This window comes from Sminthopsis crassicaudata, chromosome 2 (assembly GCF_048593235.1).
Source record: "Sminthopsis crassicaudata isolate SCR6 chromosome 2, ASM4859323v1, whole genome shotgun sequence".
NCBI lineage: Eukaryota > Metazoa > Chordata > Mammalia > Dasyuromorphia > Dasyuridae > Sminthopsis > Sminthopsis crassicaudata.
In genome coordinates, this window is record NC_133618.1 from 119,927,721 (window position 1) to 119,950,095 (window position 22,375).

Sequence of the window (22,375 nt, forward strand, 5' to 3'; positions counted from 1 at the left end):
CAACTCAATTGCCATCTTCTTTAGGTCTCTTCTGAGCTGCTTCTTCTCCTGATCTACTAAATTTCTGGGGTTCACTACTTTCCCACTATTTTGCTGAAATAACATTATATTTACTTTGTTTACAATTTGTATTTTCTTGTCTCTGTACATATATCACTAGTAGAGTGTAAAAAATTATTTTGTTTCAGTCTTTTATTTCTAGTGCAGCCTAGTACTTGGAATCATAGTAGCAGCTACTTGATAAATGCTTTTTCAACTTAACTGAATTTTTATTTATGTTCAGTTCCCATAAATGTCAGTAATAATGTCTTCTGTATAGATTCTATATAAGCATTCAAGGTGACAAATGCATATTGGGTACAGAACAGATTTTATTTTAATATTCAGAAAACGAATATGATGCATAAGATATAAAAGCAAGCACAGAAAACTTGAAGACTCATAATTGCTTAGAAGCAATCAATAGAAGTCTTCTTGTGGATCCCACTTTTCCACATGGTCCTAAAGTTATTCAAACTTCACATCATCCCATAAATTCCCCTCAGAAGGAAACTGAGCTTAGAGTTGTCAAATGTCAATTCTAGTGATTCCCCAAAATTCCTTACACAATTCCCTCCTATTCACCCTCGCAGCCACCATTAAAGTTTGGATTCTGCCTCTTCCCCTGCTCTTTTCTTATAAACATCTTTTGTTTTGAAGTTGCTAGATAGACAGACCCTTTCTGGCCAAGACTTTTTGTTGCCTTGTTATTGATTTAGGTCATTCTCTAAATCATCACATATTTACTTCCACTAACAAGCAGAGCAGGTAGGATCTGGAAGATGTGGTCCAGAATATCCCTGTTTTAGAGAATAGGGTGATAACTGGTTTCTTAGATCCAGATTGTATGCATGTACCCTGGAGTACAAGTGAATGGTTTAAAGCTGAATTAACTACTGACATAGTCATATCTGCTTTACCAGAAGGGTATCCATATCAAAAGAGCAAATTAGGGTATACTTTTCAATTCCTTTATTATAAAGACCAAAAGTTGATTACAATTCCATATATAGTTTTACAAAGTTCACAAGAGGGAGGAATGAAGTTATGCTATTGATACAGGTTTCAACCACGTAGGCAATATAACCAGCACTTCTTAAATAAAAGGGCAATGTAACAATTCAGGTAAACTGGCTTGCAAAAAGCAGAGTTCTGACAATCCTCTAGGCCCTATATAGAAATTACTGTTTAATGATGCCTTACATTGAATTAGATTTTAATTACTTATAGGAGCCTAGGTATAGAGCTAGACTACCTTTGAGGTCCCTTCAATTTCAGCCCTTTCATTTTACATATGAAAAAAAAAAGTAAAAATGCTATCTCTCTACAAGTTCATTTTAACAAAGTCAAGGAACTCTGCCTAGCAAACCCACATTCGTTATTGCTCATTGTAGTTCATATCTTTCCAAAGAGCCTGCTTTGAAAAATCATTCTCAAACGTGAAACAGCAAAGGATATAATATATCACCAAATTCTACAAGGCAGATAAAGTCCATACACACTTTTTTTTAAAACAACATTAAACAAAAAGGAAGAAGTCATTCAACTTGGAAATGAGGAGCACAACGGTCTACTGAACCACTTAAGCACACAACATCTAACTTGCATTTCTGCTTGGCTTTCGCCAGAGGTGATCAATAGTATGACCAAGTACTTTGGGTGCAAGAACACAAACACAAAAAATAGAAAGGTCAGCAGTGTTGCAATATGATCTGCAACCTGGGGAGGGGGAGAATGAAGGGATTGCATCAGAAGAGGATTTTACCTCCAAAAAGTTAGGGACTCACATGTTACCTGTACCCAATGGGAGAGCAGCAATCCAAGTATGCCTTAGTTAAGGCTTGTGCTGGTTGTGGGTTTATTTTCTTTTAAAGGTAGATTTTTGAAAAGATTGTCCAGGAATATCAGACTCATGTTCACAAGAATGATTCCTTGTTCACCCACATCAAACTGCGTGTCTCATTGGGCTTGCACTCATATTCAATGACAGAGAAGGGGCTTCCCCATTGGCAATGATCCCGTTTATGGTAATTGTAGAACTTCACCTGCCACACAGTCTCAAAGGTCCCAATATCAGCAAACTGGGGGAAGAGAGAACATAGTCAATATAAAGCACATTCTATGGGTAACAGCAGAAAGGACTTTTTTTTTTTTTTAAAGAACAGCAAGGCTCAAAACAGTGAGATTTAATTTTGCTATGCTACATTTCATCTACTCTGTCTTCATCTTATTTACACAATGTTTCTCCTATTAGAATATGAACACCTTGAGGACACAATTTTTACCACCCTACCCCTTTTTTAGATTCCTAGTGTGCAGCATAGCGCCTAGCATATAAGTACTTAATAAAGTACATAGTAAATACTTTATAAAGTTAACTGACCATTACATATAGTAAGTTCTTCTGCACTTTGAATAAAGATAGACTTCTGATAAGTGTGTCATAAATGCAGAGATGGGAAGAAGCTTGTACAGGTAAGGAAGCCAAGGCCTAGAGAGAGACTGATTTGCCTAAGACTATGCAGGTAAAAAAGTGATATACTCAGAATATGAATCCAGTATCTATGACTGCAAGATCAGCACTTTTCCCATTATACCTTACTGACTCTTTATAAATCAAAGTTTTATAAAATCAAATCATTTCTGTTATACCAGAATACCTATTCTTTCAAAAGACCCCATAACAATTCCATTAAAAAGCTAATAAACATCTACTAATATGGCAATTTTAAGAATTATAAAATTAATAACAAAAACCATTAAATGAATATATAAAATAGAGGGCAAAAGTCTTGGACCAAATACTGTCTTTAGACAACTAAACATTTTAACAAACATGTGGAAAAAATGTGTTTCCATAAATATGATAATATATTGTCTTACTGATTTATCTTACTTCTTATTTTATCTATACAAATATCTATTTTTAAATTTTAGAACTATATAAAAGAATCAGAATTTTAGAGGTGAAATTGTGCTGGTAAGGCCATTGCTTAATTGATTCTTGGCTCAAGGAGACATTTAAAATATCCAAGGAAAGTATTAGAGATCGTATTTTAATTTCCTGGCATCTCTGAACTCTTATAAGCCAGGAATACATTAAGGTTTCCCAGGGTAAGTCTAAATCCTGAGATTCATTAAAGCTATCTAAGAGGTTTCTTGGGAGAAATTGTAATGGCATTTAGGCACATAGGACAAACCCATTCATTTTGCTAAGTTGATCTAACAAGATATATACACTGATAAATATGAAAACCAGTGACATTGGTCAAAATTGATATGCTGGATTCTTAAGAGAGTACCCAACAACTGGGAAATGAATGAACAAATGATGTTATATGACTGTAATGGCATACTATTTTTTCATGAGAAATTATGATGAGATGTGGTAGTTATATGCCTATGATTCTTGCTACTGTGGCGGCTAAGGGTACTGAAATACTTGAGCTTGAGAGTGATAGGCTATGTAGTAGACTAAAGCCAACCAGATATCTGCATCAAGTATGGAATCACTAGGTTGCCTAAGGTGGAATTAACTGATCCAAGTTGGAAATAAAGTTAAAGTACTTATGATGATCAGTAGTGGAACTGGGCTTATAAGTAGTTACTGCCCTGGAAAGATAATAATATCCAGGGTCAAACAAATAAAATAATAAAATATTACTTTCATAAGAAAATAGGGAAGACTTTTATGAACTCAGTAAAGAAACATTTATAAAGTCCTTATTATGTGCCAGCCACTGTTCTAAGTGTTGGGGTATGAAAAAGGTCAAGACAGTTCCTATGCTTAAGGAGTTTATAATCTAAAAATTGGAATCCACAGAGTAAAGCAGAACAATTTTGACATGAACAATTTACAATGCTGTAAAAACGAACCTCTCTGAAAGACTTAAGAGCTTCATGATTCCAGAGAACTAATGATGAAGGTATCTACTTCCTGACAGAGAAGGGATGGACTTTGTGAGCAAAATGACAAATCTTTTTCAAAGATAGACAATGTGGAAATTTCTTTTTGCTTGATGAAGCAAGTTTGCTACAAGTGTTTATTTTTCTTTTCTTTTTTCTTTCAATATTGAAATGGGGAGGAATAAATTTGATTTTACTTGCAAAAAATAAAATTCAATTAAAATGATAAAGATAAATAAAACCACAATAAACTTAAAAATAAAGTTCTTAAAATTTAAAAGTGAACTGAAGTAAACTTCCCTTGCAATGTTGGCTTTTGCAAGGGGAAAAAATGAAAAATTTTGTAAAACATCTGGCATTATTTGCAGAGAACTTTCTGATAGCAAACAACTTTTCAGTAAGCAAAGTATTGGTGAATTTTTGAAATTAAAATTGTTATATTCTGAACTTTTAAGAAATGAACATTTTTACAAAAAAGAATAACACCTATGAAACCATGAATCTCTTTTGTAAGCATATGTATATACATATAAACATAATATACTTATATATATATAATAAAGTCAGCATGTTAGTTCCAAAACTGTTATGCTTATCTATGTTCCCTTCTGAATCTCATTCTGTTATATTCCTGTTTCCATGATTGCTTTTTCTCCTATCTTCTTTTCCATCTCTTTCACTACATCCTTCCCCTATCCAATTTTCAATCACAATTCTCACAATTTTGTGAAATTCAGAACAAAATTATTTTTAAAAAATATCTAGGGCATCTAGGTGGCACAGTGGATAGAGCACCAGCCCTGAAGTCAGGAGGACCTAAGTTCAAATCTGGCTTCAGACACTTAAAACTTCCTATCTGTGTGACCCTGAGCAAGTCATTTGACCCCAATTGCCTCAGCTAAACATATATATGTGTATATATATATATATGTATACATTTTTTTAAATTAGCTTTATGTTCTTTGACACTAGTGATAGTAGGCATGTGGATGACCCCCAGAACAAAAGAATGACACATGGTGGTTATAGGTTAACTAGAATATATTGTCTATGATGTATGTAAGAAATTGGGTAACACACATCAAGAATAGATGTAGCAACAGATGTGTTGCTATAAAAAGATTTTGGTTAATCATGCATGATCTTGAGGTATTTATGAGAAAGGAAGGATTGATAGTCCATCTGCTACATTGGTATCCACAAATTATTTTTTAAAACCTAAAAAATGTTTTAAAAAAAGATACACTTGGTGTATTCTCTCCCTTTATTCTTCTCCTGGCTCTATTCTTGACTTTCCTTATTTCTCCAAACCCAGAAGATTTTTTACCCTGGAAGATATCTCTGTCCTTGTAGTCCCCTATCGTTTTTTCTCCAAACAATGAAATTTTATTATTTTTTTAATTTTTCATTTATGAAATAACAGAAGCATTTCCATAACACTATGAAATAAAAAAGATATGATTACACATAAAACTGCAAATCTATTATATATTGCTTTCTATTCCTTTTAAATATATAATAAAGTTGTTGTATTACTTTCTTTTTATTTTCTTTCCCCCCTCCTTACTCTTGGTGACTACATTAGACACAGATATTATATATCTATGATTTTTACATGTAAAATTATTTTATATATCTTTCTATTTATCAGGTCTTTCTCTGAATGTAGATAGCATCTTCCTTCATTGGTCTTTTGTAGTTAATTTGAGTAAATATAATAATCAAAATGACTTAGTTGCTCAAAGTTACTTTTAAAACAATATTGTAATTTTATACAATGTTCTCTTAATTCTGTTCATTTTCCTTTTCAAGTAACAAATGTTGGATGGGATCTGAAAAAATTGGGACACTGATTCACTACAGGTGGAACTATGAACTGATACAACTATTTTAGAGAATAATCTAGAATTATGTCCAAAGAGTTATTAAACTACCTGTATCCTTTGACTATCCTTCAAGCTATTTCCAAAGGTGATTAGAAAAAAAAAGAACCTATATGTTCTGAAATCTTTATAGTAGCTCTCTTCGTGGTAAAAAAGAATTTGATATTTCTGGGATGCCTATCAATTGAAGAATGGCTGAACATGATATATGTTTGTGATATATGATATATGATTGTGATGGAATAATATTGTTCTATAAGAAATGATGAGCTCATTGATTGTGGCCCCACATTCTGATGAAGTTCTCTACTTTGAGGCACAGGCTAGTCCCTTGCTTATTCGTCTTTCTCACCTTCTGACTATTTGGACTTCTCCATGTTGGTATCTTCTCTCCTCTCCACTACCTTTTCAGCTTAATTTCATATTCTATCTTCCTCTATTAGAAATATAAGCTTCTAGGGGCAGCTAGATAGACTATAGAGCACTGAATCTGGAGTCAGGAGGATCTGAGTTCTAATCCTGCTTCAGCCACCTAATACCTACTAGCTGTGTGATCTTGGGCAAGTCACTTGCTTCCAATTGCCTCACACACACACGCACACACAAAAAAGATAGAAAGAAATATAAGCTTCTTGAGGGCATGAACTATATTTTCCAGTTCACACATAGTAAGCAGTTATTAAATGTATATTGACTTGATCAAAGACATAAGCAAAAATCTCAGGATTCAAAGACATTAAGAGGGATTATTTGTAATTTGTAATATTCACAGGGAAAAAAATCATAGATCCATTTAATTATCCAAGTAAAATCATTAAAAAATTAAAGAATTATTAAACTACCTATACCCTTTGACCCTACAATAGTACAACTAGGTCTATTTCCAAAGATGATTAGGAACAAGTAAAAAAAAAAAAAAAACTAAACAAACAAACATATTCTGAAATATTTACAGTAGCTCTCTCTGTGGTAAAAAAGAAATAGAAATTTCTGGGATGTCCAGAATTTTTATCAGTTACTGCAAGATTTATTTTGCTGAGGGTCCCACGAGAGCAACTAATATGAAGAACATTGTACTATATAATTAACCAAATATTTGAGAACTTAATGCATAGCCACTACTGTGCTGGAAACAAAACAAGAGTTCATGCTTGATTCAAGAAGCTTATGATTTCCTTCCAAAAGCAAATTACTTCTAAGGAAAAAAGACAGAATTGTCCTATGTAGGATTCATTGCTGCTCTTTCAGTTCAGTAGCCTACAAGAGCATATCCACAATCCACTCAGCAGATGACCAAGTGAATGATCTAGCTATAGCCCTTTTTGTCCTATTTCCAAATTTGACCTAAAGCACCAAGATCCTTATCCTTCTTTTATACTCGATCCTCTCCCAATATGGGGGTAGGGAGAAAAACTCAGCAAGATTTTAGACTTGACAAGAAGGAGTGTAATCAGAGCTCTAAGAAATTCCTGCCATTAAAGAAGGAGGCATGTCAGAAGCTTTCCAAACATTTCCTCAGAGTGCTCTAAAATAATATCCTCTACCATTGCCCCCACTCTAGCTATAACACCTCTAATGGAGTTGAGAATCAAGATTTTTTTTTCCTTTGTGAAGGGTAGTTTCCTTATGATTTCATGTTCAATTAGAAACAGTGAATAGGATTGCTTGAGTTCACAAACCTCACCATAGGTATGCAAACACATTTTCCTCCCATTATATTGTTATAGCTATGGAAAAATGCTTTAAAAAACACAGGAATAAGTTAACCCTGGAGTTGGAGATGGGAAGAAGTGAATACATCTCACCCTGCTTATGACCTATATATCCATTCATGTTGAAATTGTTTAATCATAAGCAATATTATGCATTTGTTATTGTAAATTCCATTTGGACATTCCACCAAAGAGTGTCAGGAATGAACTCCTTAAAGATTACTGACTTGGGTCTCCAGGGAAAGTATGTAGATAAAAAATTTACTGAACTAACAACCAGAAGCTCTAGTTCTCACTCTATGTACTAGGCAAATTATTTAGCCTCTGGGTTTCAGCTTCATCATTTGTAAATGAGTATAAAATTGAGAAGACAAAATGAAAAAAGTGACATAGAAAGTTCTTGACAAGCATAAAGGGCTATTATTTGTTGTTCAGTCATTTCAGTCATGTCAACTCTTTTTTTTTTATTATATATATATATATATATATATATATATATATTATATAATATTATCCCTTGTATTCATTTTTCCAAATTACCCCCCCTCCCTCTATTCCCTCCCCCCGACGACAGGCAATACCATACCATGTCAACTCTTCATGAACCCATTTGGGGTTTTCTTTCTCCAGTTCATTTTATAGATGAAGAAACTGAGGCAAACAGGATTAAGTGACTTGCCCAGGGTCACCCAGCTACTAAGTATCTAAGGATGAATTTGAAATGAGGTCTTTGTGGCTCAAAATTTGATACTCTATCCATTATGCCACTTGTCCTGATATTATCGTAAGGCACTATAATTTTATTATATTTCTTTTCTCTTCAATAGAGGGACTACTTGGGAGATACTTGTCTCCACAGTATTGTAGTTTAATTCATTAGAAAGTTTTTTGTTTGTTTGCTATTGACATGATTTAATTGGAATTCCAGGTAGAAAGTTGCCTTAAGCATTGAGAAGTTAAGTGGTATGAGAGAGTTCACATGTGTCAGGCAGAGAGCTCAAATCCAGGTTTTACTGATTCTTTCCACTATTTCTGTTAGAGGAATTATAATCCAGATACCAAAGGGCCCAGAATTAAATAGAAACTTCAAATCTCAGGGGAAAAGCTATATTCATTCTCAAGAAATACTTAGTTTTTACATCATACCCTTTTCTGATTATGTTCCCCCTACCTCGACCCAAGCATCTGTGCTTATAGCAAAAATTTAAAAAGAAAAAAAATCTTTAATAAAATCAACATAGCAAATGAAGATGACAATATTTGTAGCATTTTGTACTCAGTCTCCATTGTGGTGAATTAAGGAAGGAGTTGCATTTTCTTTGCTTTCTCAAAATTCCTGCTTGGCCTCTAATAACCAGTTAGAAATTTGGTGATTATTATGGCCATTTTCATCAATTCATCCAACACCAATCATTTATATCAATTACATAGAGAGCAGAATACAAAGCCCAAAGGGAGTTATAGACGTGAGAGGGTTCTTTTCATAGAACTTACAATCTAGTGGGCACATACACAAACAGAGGTACTAATCCTCCCTGAACATCCCCTATACAAGCAAAGGCACTGAAGTAGAAAAGTTCCAGATAATAAGGAGAGGATAGTAAGTTGTTTGGTAGAGCACAGCATATGTTGAAAGGAGCTGTATTTCAGGTTAGAAAAATAGGAAGACATATAGTTTTTGAGGGCCTCGATACTAAATTTATAAGTTTGGAGTTTTGTTTCATAGGTAATAATGAGCTACTGAAGGATTTTGAGCAGAGGGATAAATGATCTGAACTGTGCAAAGGGAAAATTAATCTGGGAACAATGTGAAGTGATAAAGGGTAGAGATGGAGGGTGGGGAAGAGAATGGAAGCAGAAGAAGCCTGTGAATCTCCTCCCCCTGCCATAACTTTTGAAATTTAACACAGCCTATAAAACTAAGCCAGATGGCATCTCCTCCAGGAAACCTTCCCTGATTCATTCTTATCCCCTTAACATAGCATCTTGAACCTTCCTAATGTTTATATAGTTCCACATAGCAATCATCTATATCTATGTGACAAATGTATAGTAAAAAAAGGGGGGGGGAGTGAAAAGAAGTAGTTATGCTAACAAGGAGAGGGAGTAATAATAAAAAGTAAGAGATTTCAGAAAACAGTTTACTAAAAGTAACTTTAAGGCATTGTCATTGGGTCAAATTTCGACTTCACACCAAGCAACTAAATCTAAGTTTTCACTATGACAAGAGTGACTAAAATAGAATGCTGATGACAGTAACAACAACACTTACAGTTGCAAGATCTGAGAAGTTTGAGGTGTTTCTATTTCAATTTTGCCTCCATCTTATTGAGGCAATTGAATGTCAGGGGAAATGATTCCCAAATATGCAGAGACTTTAGCCTACCACTAAATGGTTACTATAAAGGTACCACTAACATTAGGAATCAGAAGATCTGAATTTGGGGGATTCCTTGCTCCTTAATTTTTGCTTTATTTTTATTTTTTTTGTCATAGACTTTCTTTTTTTAGACATTCTTTCACAGTTTTAATTCTAGTTCTTCTGCATTCATCAAGAAATCTAATAAGTCTCGTTTTTCCTTCCTAACTCATTGTTCCCTTTTATCCAGCAAAAGCTGACTTATGAAGAACAGATGGTACCCTGAGAAGCTGACATTCTTTTCTAAGGAAGTCTGAGTATCTTTCATTCCCTTCATTCTACATACCACTCCCTCTCAGTCTGCTAAGCCTCTCAAAGGGGGCAAACCCAAGAATGTAAAGTTGCTCATCATACACATGTAGTGTAACAAAAAGAACATGGGCTGATTTGGAGTCAGGTGACATGTTTAAATCTGGCATTTGATATTTATTAGCTCTGTGAATCTAATCTCTCTGGGCCTCAGTTTTCTCATCTGTAAAATGAACTGATTGGGCAATATCTTACCCTTAGATTCTTTTTTTAAAGTTTTTAAGACAATAATCTTTTATTCCTAAGTCTAGATGTTGCTTAATTTTAGGCTCCTTTTGCCTAAATCTCTCATTCATCCAGATTTCCTAAGCAAGGAAGAAATATTTTGTATCAAAATATGGAAGAGAATGAAGATTTTTTTTAATTAACTAGATAAGTTATGCCTAACATTAAATGGTAAATCTCTCATTTTAAGTGTCTAGATAAATTATTGTTGTTCAGGTATGTTCGTGACCCCTTATAGAGTTGTTCTTGGCAAAGATACTAAGAAGTTTATCATTGTTTTTTTCTGATGGATTATGGCAATGGTTAAGTGACTTGCCCAGAGTCACACAGCAAGTATCCAAGGCTGTGCTGAACTCAGTCTCTTTCTGGCTCCAAACTCCGTACCCATTGGGCTACCTTATATCTAATACTAAATGGTTACCTTAATAGTAACTACCTTACTTAATAGTAACACAATAGTAATAATAAATAGTAACTTAATAGTAAGTAACTACTGCCATTAGGAATCAGAAAACCCAAGTTTTAGTTATAGTTACAGTGATAACAACTATTAATTAAGGACACAGAGGCTCGGACTGTGTGATTTTATCAGTATAGGTTTTTTTCCCCATCCAGAAGCAATACAAATTATAACCTCACTATGACTTAGGAAAATGGTTTTCAGCAGTTGCTTGGACTAAAAAATTTTGACCATTGCCAATCTGTTATACAAATGAATTAAACAAGTCAGAATGTAGGCATTTTTTTTAAAAAGGTATGTGAAATAGGAGGATATAAGCACTTTGAAGGGAAGTGGCTCTGAGAGTTAGCTCTAGAAAAATCAGAAAAGTAAATTTAGCTGGGTAACTAAAGAGAGGGACTTAATTTAGTCAATGATATACAGGGAGTCCATTTAAGTAAGGAGAATGGTGAGTGCAAATTCACAGAGCAAGACAAAGTTGAAGAATGGTAGGGAACCCTGTTTGACTGGAATGTACTTGTCTATATGATGGGGAGTACTGTAAAATTAGTTGAGAAGGATGGGCCAACCTAGAGACTTTGTATTTAGACTTTTATGTATAACAGAAAACAAAAAGTCTTTGATCTACAGAACTGTGTATTAGAAAGCTCACTGAACAGGGATGTGTATGGGTGTGGGTGTGGATGTGTGAGTGATATGATCAGATTCACACCTTAGAAAAATCTGATTGGCAGCTGAATGGAGAATGGATAAGAATGGGAAATGATTTGAGGCTGAGAGATCATTCAGAAGGTAACTGCAACAGGTCAGAAAAAAGGGAATAAGAATTTGAATTGGTGTTGTGGCTATGTAAGTGGAAACAAAGGATCATATACATGAGATATTGTGAAGGCAGAAACAACTGGATTGTCAACAGATTGGATGTGTAATATGAGAGTGAGGCAGGACTCAAGGTTGTTTTAACTGCAGTAAAAAGGTCAGTTGTCTTGGCTTGTTCTTAAGGAAAAATGAATGAGAGTAACTGGAGCAAAATGATGATGGGAATTTAAGGAGGGACTAAAAAAATATGTTAATGTTTTATACCTAAAATTGACTTATGATCAGTAGTTAGTAAGCAAGTATGAATACCAATACAAATGGGGTCATTATGAAGTTGGCAAAGTTTAGGGCATAGGGCCCTAGTCTTAGCATCAGGAAGACAAGTTCAAATTCTGCCTCAGATACCTGCTTTGTGGTTTTGCGCAAGTGACTTTATCTCTTTATCTCAGTTTCCTCAGATATAAAATGAAAAGAATGAACCCAATGGCTTCTTTCTAGTTCTAAAATTGAGATCTTATATGTTTTCTAATAAATATTTACAATGAACTTTTTTCAAAGAGTTATTAGAGTTAGTCTTGACATAAATGAATCAAAACAGGTGAAAAGCAATATATTTCCCTTGTCATAATGGAGGCAATGATTTTTTGGCTTTATTTTTGATTGTTTCCTTTGGCATCTACAAAAGAATCAGGTTTGTATAATGTTAAGCACCTTTTAGACTTAACCCTTTCTTCTCAAGTTATGGGAAAGGTATTCTCCTTAATTCTCTAACTCTCCTTTATTCCCATTCCCACTGTATTTGGACTTTTTATGTTTGCCAGGAAAAATACATTATTAATAATAACATAATCCTATTCCTTTTCTTTTTTCCTTCCCTTCTTTCCCATATTTCCCTCCCCAACTCCCATGCCTAAGGAGGGGAAATATCAAATAAACAGCTCTACTAGACTTACAGGCATGGTAATCTGGATGGGTTGTCGCTCCCCACTTTTTGTTGGAGCCACACCTTCTGTATCGTATATTCCTGTGTAAACAACTCGGTCACCATCAGGCTCTTTAGATTTCAGCTCTAATGGGACAAGCACACCACCAATGGAGATGTCCCTGTAAAAAGATGAAATATAGTCATGCAGCAGTATGGAGGCTCTGTTTCTACAACTTGGAATGGAGTAGAATTCCCAAGCAGATTCGGAATTATGTCAAAACAGATTAGGCATCTACAGGGTGCTAAAGGAAAAAAAAAGTGGTAAAGAGAAAAGAGCACTGGCTCAGATAGCATGATCTTGGGTTCTGGTCCAAGATTTACCATTATAGTAAGCTGAAAAAGACAACTTATTTGACCAGTCAAAAAGATCTTTAATCAGGATATTATCAGGATGGAAACATCTCAGAAGATAGAGAAAATACAGAAAAACATCATCTTTAAAATGAGATTGTTTCAGATCAGATGTTCTTAATTTTCGGTCCATGAACTGGTTTTAAAAGGAATTTCAGTAGCTATTTCAATGTAATTTGTTTCTTTCATAAGCTTACATATTGAATCTTATACATTTAAAATCATTATTTTAAGGTAGCCATAAGACTCCTCAAACTGCCTAAGGGAATCCTGAAATACACAAAAGTTCAGAATCTTTGAAACAGGATCTCTAAAGTACCATTGACCTCTCATCTTATTATTTGTTGAATATCAGCAGACCTATTCGCCCCCCCCCCCCCATTTCTTCCTTCAGGCCTGTCAAAGCAGAAGAAATTCTTTAGGAACCAGAGGTCTTTGTTAAAATGGAAGTGTTGGAAAAACGTGTGGGTCCAAATGGCCAAAATAAATTGCATGAGAATACAACTACTTCTTCTTTGAGGAGGTGGAACAATATGGGTATTAAAAACTGCATATGATGTTCAATTTGGTGGATATGCTGGTTAGTTTTGCTGAACTATGGCTCCTAATCCTCCCTCATCCCTTTATTATAAGTGAAAGGGAAGAGGAATATATTGATAAGTATAGGTAAAAAAATTTTAAAATCTAAGTGTTACCTAATAGGACAACATATCATTGCTATAGCACATAAAGGATTACAAAGCACTTATAGAATTTAGAATTCATAAGACCTTAGAAATCTGGTGCAACTTTATTTCCTATAGTAGGTAGGTGACACGTAATTGGAGCGCTGGACCTGAAAGACCTGCATCCAAATATGGTCTCAGCAACCAAACTATTTTGACTATTATAAATAACCAAATTGTTGCAAAAGACCTGTGAAAATGCTATTTGTATCCAGAGAAAGAACTGAAAAATAGAAATATATATAGAATGATTTTATATACCCATACATATATATATGTATACTACACATTTTTGTCTAATGGTAGCCATCTTTAGGGAAGGAGAGGAAATAAAAAGTTAAAAAATATTTATTATATAAATAATTATTATATAAATATTTTAAAGGAATAGTAAGTTGTACATAATTGATTTGCAGTTTCATATGCAATTATCTTTTTTTCCCTACTATGTTATGGAAATTCCTGTTTTATTTCACAAGTTAAAAATAAAATTAAATAAAAACACAAATATAATCTCAGATACTAAATGTGTCATTCTGGACAAGTCATTTATTCTATCTGCTTCAGTTCCCTCTACTGCAAAATGCTTTCTCAACTGAAAAGTCTCTCATAGGAATATTGTGAAGATCAAATAAAGTGCTTTGTAAACCTTAAAGAGCTTTAAAAATGCTAGCTATTTATTATAATTATTATTACTGAGGTTTAAGAAAATGAAAAAGGACAGAAGACAGTTATGTTTAGGTGGGAAAAAGAGGGAGAGACAAAAGGAATAGTCTACAGCATATTTGGACAGGGCATTAAATTAACCATAAAGGCCTTGCAGATGCTATCAGGGCTCCTGAGATGGCTGCCTCAGTTTTATGCAGATGGAAGAAGCCATTTCTCTGGTCAGTTCTACAAAGGATCCTCAGCCAAAGAAAGGTCCTGGAATCCTTTCACACAAAGCTGTCTTAGTACTGGGAAGTCTAGTTCTTTACCAGCCCACTTGTGCCAAAAAGACTCTAGGACTTCCTCCCAGGGGTCAGGGAAGGGCCACACCTCTTTCCCCAATACAGTCATCCCAACCATAACAGAAGCCTCAGAAAAGGATTATCATGTGGCTGTAGAGAAGGGATTATGCGGAAACACTGGCACAAAAGGCATACTCTCTTGCTACCAGGTCCTTGGATTGAAATTGGGTCTTATCAGGATTTTACCACGATGAAAACAAGACTTCAGAAGATAGAAGAAAATACAGAAAAACAGTAGGTTGAGGCCTGAGCTAGGGAGAGCCTTGGCTGAGGCTGGAGGAGGGGCCTTTTCGCCTGTTTCCAGTATTCTAGAATGAGGGCTGCTTCCCAGCTTTGGTCACCATCTCCTTCCGTTTCATCCCCAGCAATGGGGAAAGAGATAGCATCCTAAAGGGAGAGGGGAAACTTTGGAACCTCACGGCCTTCCTGCTCCTCTTAATAATTTCTTTAGACTCTGTGCAGCAATAGGACCAGAGGAATTGCAGCAGACACCTATTCCCCAGATTGCCCAGGCAGCGAGGTTTTTCCAGGCTGCTGCTCAATTCTTCGGGTCACGGTAGCACAGACACACAGAGATTGAGAGGGGAAGAGAAGGGAAAAGGGTGGTGGGGCGCGTGGAAAAGCTGTCTCCTTTTCAGGGCTGCAGCAGATATAGAGAAACCTGCTTTAGCAGCTCGCTGTTATACAAGAGCGAAAATGGATAACGCAGAATTACTAAAGAAAAGGTAATTAAGGAACAAAATGGGGAGAGGGGAGCTTAGTCAGCTAATTTCGAGGAAGGGGAGAGAAGAGATTGAGGATTCTGGAAAGATATCAGTCGCACTTGAAGTGGCAGCGACCTAAACCGTACCCACCCAGCTAGTTTTGGCTTCATCGCCACTGCCCTCCCTTAAGTCTCTCGCCAGGGACGTGACTCACTTCACTTGGAGAGTGGTGGGCTTGATCTTCACTTCCACCTTGTAAGAGGAGCCAGTGAGCAGCTTGATAGTCCGGTTCTGGCCGAAGCGTTGCCCATCCACTTTGAAGAAGACCGGACCATCATTAGGCTGGATCCGGAGAGCGATGGAGAGGCGCACGAGGCTCGGGAGGTCCCCCATGGCTGAGCACCAAGGCTTGGGGATGCTGGCGTGGGGGTGGGAGGGGGAGAGAGGTGGCTGCGGCCCAGGAGCAAGACCGCGGTGGGCGGAGAGGAAACGGAGGGAGGGGAAGGAGAAAAGACTGCAACTAGCTAGCTAGGAACCAGCGTGGGTCCTGGCTTTGAAGGTTCCCCTCGTCCAAAGGAGCGAGGTGGCCAATCCAAGAGACCGCCCCTGGGCCAGATGTTTCAGCTCCATTCCACCGAGTCCCTTATCTACGGCGGTCTGCTGAAAGCTGAACGGGTCAAAAGGCAGCCAGGACGGAGAGAGTTAATCCTGATTACCGCACCATAATCCCCTTCCTAGGGGGAGGGAGAAAAGGCAAGGCAAACTCCTCCCTCTTCTAAATAGCCTCCCCAGCTAGAGGAGATAGAATTCTCCTCCTTCCCTTTCCTCCTTTCCCCTCCCCCAACTTCCCTTCTTTCCCCTCCCCTTCTCCTCATCCTTTCCATCCCCCAGAAGAAAGGGAAAGGGATGCTGAGGCTAAAAACGCTTCCAAAAGATTGAGACTAATGGGCCCCGGAGAACCTGAAGGCGCCAAATTTTGTTTATTTAGGACCATGATTCCAACCTAGCAGGATTGCCCTCTTGAAAGGCACATAGGATAGAGGAGGGAACTGTTTGTTCCTATGCATAAACAGTGAGGCAGGAAACAGGAAGGAAACCTCGCGCCACTGATTTATGCTTAAAGAAAGATGGATGACTTCCTAAACCTTAAGAATGATGGCTGAGGGATAGAACAAGCTGTAGGGCCTCCATCTAACAAACATTATAACCTAGATGTCAATAGGAAAGGGACCTGTATATACAGAAAGTTTAATTTAGTACATTAACTTCTGTCAGAACTGGATAATGATAATACAAGACCCAAAACACTCGTTTGGATGACTATAGTTTAACAAAAGGGAGTTGAGAGTGTTTATTTTTTAATATATGTACACACAGATTTACATTGAGGCTTTTTTGTAAGATCAACATATATCTGGTGATCAGCTCATTTTTTTGGTGTTAATTTAAGTGCAAAAAGAAGTAAATATCATATCTTTGTATATCTTAATGCTTTCTCACATTACAGTATCCTATATCTTGTTGCTAGCATTTTAGATGAAAGTGTGATGCAACCAAGAAAGTTCTGAATATTTTTCAAAACCAAAAATCAAGTAATATTAATTTTCATATTTGATATATAGTTTGCTTTGAGTTTCCCCAAAATATAAATATTTCCACCTTTTTTTGAGGATTAGCTATAAATTCTTCAGAAAGCATCTAACATACATGCTTGTGCTATAGAGCAAAAAGAGGAATGTTTAAAGGTGATTAATTGTAATGCAAATTGTACAGTAGTAATGAAAAGTTTAAATTTTGCTATCAAAAAAGAATTATTGTTTCTTGCTGGTGTATGTCAGTTTAAGGCTGATTATTCTAGAAAAAAAGAAAATTAATGGCATTAGACTTTGGGAGTGGCTTCCAATGATCAAAAAGTAAGCACCTGATTCAGCACTATCCAGGTGGACAGTTACAGGAAAATGTTAATTGTATTTGAGAAATAACATCACTTGTGAGATATGACTTATTACAGATTTAGGTCTGGAAATGAAGCTATCAAGTTCAATTCCCTTATTTCACAGATGAAAAAAAAAATGAATGTTAAGTGACTTGCTCCAGGTCACACAAATAATAAGCAAAATTGGGATTCACTAAATTGGGAGCCAATATTCTCTTTCACTCCACCATGAATTTCAGGAAGTTGGTTCTGATAGGAAATCATGGTCATTTTTGTTCATATGAACTGCTGCTTGTGGTAGGAACAATAGCCTTAGTCTTGCCTCTGTTTGAGTTTTCCTTAAAATTGTTGAAACTTCCTCAAGGCTTAGTTAGGGAACTAAAGGCTTAGGCTGTTGATATCATTTCTTGACTGCCTAAGCACAAAACAGCCACAAGGACCTCCAGTCTTGGCACCAACACTTTGATGATGGATCACAAAAAGCAAGTCAGGCAAGGGAGCTTTGCTTAGCTGAATCAAATCAAGATGTCTTTAATGCTCATTCTTGTTGATTGTTCTTCTGCTATAGCTAGGTAAAATTCCTTTTGTTAATTGTTGAATAATCTATCATTTTGTTCTGGCATTGAACTAAAACTACCAAGGGACTGGCCTGAGTCAGATTCTACCCTTAACATTTATTTCTTTAAACCTAGAGAAACTTCTAACTTCCTTAAAATATTTGCTGGTTTCTTTCAAAATTATGGTATCATTTCACAAATAATTTTCCACAAATAGGTGAAAAGGTTTGTAATCATACTAAATTAGATTCCCTGGTAATTAAAATACATCTAACTTTAAATGTCCTTTCCACCTCTACTTATTTAACTTCTGTATATTCAAATTGTTACTATCCTTCAAGGCTTCTTCAAATTCCAACTTATTTATGAAGACTTCTAAGACTGACCCAACCTCAGTGATCTTTCCAATCTCAGAGTTCCCATGATAATTTCACACAACATAAGCATTGCTTAATATTTCTTCTTGATAGTTGTGCATAATTTTGTGTCTCCAATCATATTTCAACTATCAGATTTTCCTCATAGCACTCATTAGTATTGGGTCACATAACACATACTTGCTGGTTGATTAGACATTATTAACTTATAATGACATAATTGATTTGTTAATTTCCTGAACAAGAAATATATAAAGTACTATCTTAAGGATCTGCAAGAATAAAAGAATATTCTAATTTACAATCAGGATGTGCTTGATACATAAGAGATTTGGACTATGAATCATAAGCCATGATCATATCTGGTTTACCATAACTCTTTGCTATGGTATTTAGAGGCCAGATGAACCTTTTCAATAACCTCTGGATTTGTACCAAATTTTTGCCAAATCTATGACTTTCTGAGTATTAAAGAAGGAAAATATGGCCATGGAAAGTCATTATTTGGATATTACCTTTATCTTCATTTTTTCCCCTAGGAGAGCACTCATATATATGCTCTCTTTCTGCCTATCTCTCTGTCTCTGTCTTTGTCTTTCTGTTTTTGTCTCTTTAACACACACACACATACACACACACACACACACAATATAATCACATCCTTTTCTCTAACCAACCATAGATTTTTCAGGGATTTTAAATCTTGGAATACAGTAAAATGATATTCTATGATTATGGTTTAGGTTCTTTCAGGATTTATACATTTGCTTGGCATAATCAACATAACATTCATATTTTCTTCTGTTCACTAGTATTTTCAGAAAAGATAACCTGATAATCATGGGATTTTTACTACAATTGGAGAATGGTTAAATAAAAGAATGGGAAATAATAGAAAGTTAGATGGTAGAAGAGAAAAAGCATGATCAAAGAAAAAAAATCACCTAAAATATCAATATAGGTACTGACAAGGTGAACATATACATTCAATGTTTTGTGAAGAGTAAATGCTTAAATGTTTATAAAATTGAATTTATTGGATCGAGTCTAGGAAGTTAATTTTTGAAAAAGCCAACCCAGAAGAATGGCTATGAAGAGAGGAAAGTACTTCTTTTTTTTCGGGAAAGCTGACACAAACAACAGAAAATTTGCCCAATTTTTTTTCCCCTGAAAAATTACATTTGAGGACTTTCCTTCATATCCTTGACCTTTTAATAGTTCCACATGTAAGACAGGCATTCCAGAGGTTGTAGTGAGTTTTTTTTAATAATAATTGTTTATGTATATAGTTCCTATTCACAGAATCATAGAATTTGAGAGTTGGAAGGGATCTCAGCAGATATCTAGTGGAATCTGTACACCAAAAGAATTCCCATTATAGCACGGTAACAGGTAGTTGAAAACCTCTGAGAGGGCAAATCCATCAACTGTTGAGACAACCTATTCCATTTTTACAGAACTTTTAATTATTTTAAAATTATAAACCTAAAATTTTATTAAGACAAATACTAACATCTTGGTATGAAGTTCAAGTGCAATAAATTTATACTTATCAACATTTTTCCAGAAGGCTAAAAAATGCTTTTAAAAGAAGGTTTTGCTTATTTTCACAATGACTTTTAGCACAGATACATCATTGATGATGTTGAAAACCAGTAAATATCAATATTCAGAACATGAATATTCTAGGTACTAATTAATCCCCAGAATTCTTTTTCAGAAAGTCCATTTTAACTGTGTCTTTAAAAAAAGTGAATCACTTCCCAGGGTAAAAGTTCAGTTTTTTTTCTCCCTAAGGCTTTATAAATCATTAAACCCCTGTGCTGATTTGATTAAATTTGTGCTATCAGTGTTAGACTGGCCACCACTATTGGTTTCAGAATTTTGAAAAACAATGAGGCTCCAAGAGTTAAAGAGGCCCTCTGTCTTCCACACATCATTGATTGGATATACAAGCTGAGTTTAAAAACAGCTCAGTTGAAAGGAATGTCTTTCTAACTTTAATAATTAGTACCTTTAAACATAAGATGTTGTAACCTCTCGGTATTTCTCCTTTCCTCTAGTTTCATTTTCTAAAATAGTTCCCTCTCCAATAATCCTGGAGTAATTTTTTGAGGAAATAGCACTGTTAAGTCTGGTTTATAAGCTTAAGGAAAATCCTAAGTATACAGAGGCCTAACTGTGGTAAGGGCTACTGTTGTTTGAAGAGGGGCAGAATAGATATATCTAATCTCTTCTTACTCCATCATCTTTAAGGGAAACTTTAACTCCTGGCTGCAGAATACCGAGAGATAGGGACACAGGTCACTGTTTTCTCCAGAGAGACAAGTATCAGACTAGAATTATATTTCCTGCTTCTTGAAATATTATTAATGTAGTTGATTGAGTTAAATTTAATTTCTGATCACTTTGACTTTATTATTGGAGGGAAGGAAGACTCCAAGTTTTATATCTAAGTTTTGACCCCTTTCCTACCAAATATTAATTTCTTAATGAAAACACATAACCAATACACATAGCCAATAACAAAGAAAACACATTTTTCTAAATTGGTAGCCAAATAGAATACAGAGTGAAGGAGTTCTCTCATTGAAAGGGAAGAAAGTCAGCTCAATCCAAGAGAGAGAGGGTTCTGGATCTCACCTAAAGGGAAATTCTCCAGATAACTGAGAACAGGGATGTGATGGAGACTCTCAGCTCTTCTCCTGTTTTCCCAGAGTCTTCTCCTTCAGCAACTTAAAGTAGGATTGGTCTCTTCCATACTTTATTTCAAAACTAAAATCCAAAAGTGTCCAAAATTAATGCTACTTGGTTGAAAAATTATGAAGAAGACTGGAAGCTTGAAGAGTTCTAAAGGGAACTAACTGAATAAGGGCAAAGGTCTCTCACTTCTCCCCAACTGCTCCACCTCACAGGGCAGGACATTCATCTCTACCAATTAGGAGAACAACTCATACAAATGGACTTTGGAATAGGGAACACATTCATTTTATATACAGCTCTATACAGTCTCTTATAAACCTTGTTTATATTGTCAATGACAGTTTAAAAACAATTAAGTTTCTGGACTTTGAATTAGATTATATCAGATTCTTCTTTTCTTGTCCTCATTCCTTCTTCTACTTCTCTGAATGATGCATCAGTCATAGCCAAAAACTAAATCCATATAACACCTTCCTCCCTTCCCTCTATAGATCCAGTCTGAGGGACACAGAGACTGTCATATGATAGAATGAGTTCTTGCCTTATTTCTTGTGATCATCATTGTCATATACTCAAGGCTTGTTCTGCTTGACTATGCTGAACACTTTCCATCCATTAAAGCCTTTTTTATCCTGTGGCTCCCAGAATTGAACCTGACTCCAGATAAGGTCTGATGATGGCATACATAGTAAAGAGAGAATGTCACTTCCCTTATAAGTCATCCTTTACAAGTTGGAAATCCTTTATACAGAAATGGTTATGTGACTTTGGGCTATTTCCTAAGATTAATTCCACCAGGAAAAGATGAAGATTTAACATCACTGAAATATATTAAAAAATGGAGTTTCAACAACATTTTAAGCAATGGATGAGCATTAATAGATTGAAAGTATCCAGCAGAGTACAAGCAGAACAACACTTTAGCCAGTTCAGGTCCAAAGAAAGACATATTCATCAAACATGCCTTTATTTGACCACACAAAATGTGTGTCTCTGATACAGAATCCACAAGGATTTAGCTTGAGGCATAAGCTATGGAATACTTTAAATGGCTCTTTGCCTGTGACTAGAGGTCACTGAGAGGGGCTAAGTCACAATTTTAGGGGAATTTAAAATGAGGAAATTTAAAATAAATCAGGAAATGCCAATGCAAGGGGGATATCTAGGTCCTCAAACAAGAGAGCCTAGATGCTTTAAATATATATAGACTTATAATGGAAAGTGCCATCCACATCCAGAGAAAGAACTCTAGAGA

General features: G+C 35.5%; 1 protein-coding gene across 3 annotated transcripts; it reads right to left on the reverse strand.

The window, feature by feature from the left end:
* Positions 1–998: 998 nt before the first annotated feature.
* CNRIP1 (cannabinoid receptor interacting protein 1) lies at positions 999–21,283 on the reverse strand. 3 transcript variants are annotated; one of them, XM_074287105.1, is made up of 4 exons: positions 21,061–21,283; positions 15,762–16,214; positions 12,726–12,876; positions 999–2,120 (listed from the first exon to the last, which is right to left on the reverse strand). In XM_074287105.1, the coding sequence occupies exons 2-4, from the start codon at positions 15,938–15,940 to the stop codon at positions 1,956–1,958; spliced, it is 495 nt and encodes a 164-aa protein (XP_074143206.1). In that variant the 5' UTR covers positions 15,941–16,214; positions 21,061–21,283; the 3' UTR covers positions 999–1,955. The 3 variants fall into 3 exon arrangements, with proteins under 3 accessions (XP_074143206.1, XP_074143205.1, XP_074143207.1); XM_074287104.1 differs by lacking the exon at positions 21,061–21,283 and having other exon boundaries at positions 15,762–16,341; XM_074287106.1 differs by lacking the exon at positions 21,061–21,283 and having other exon boundaries at positions 15,794–16,332.
* Between the last annotated feature and the right edge of the window lie 1,092 nt (positions 21,284–22,375).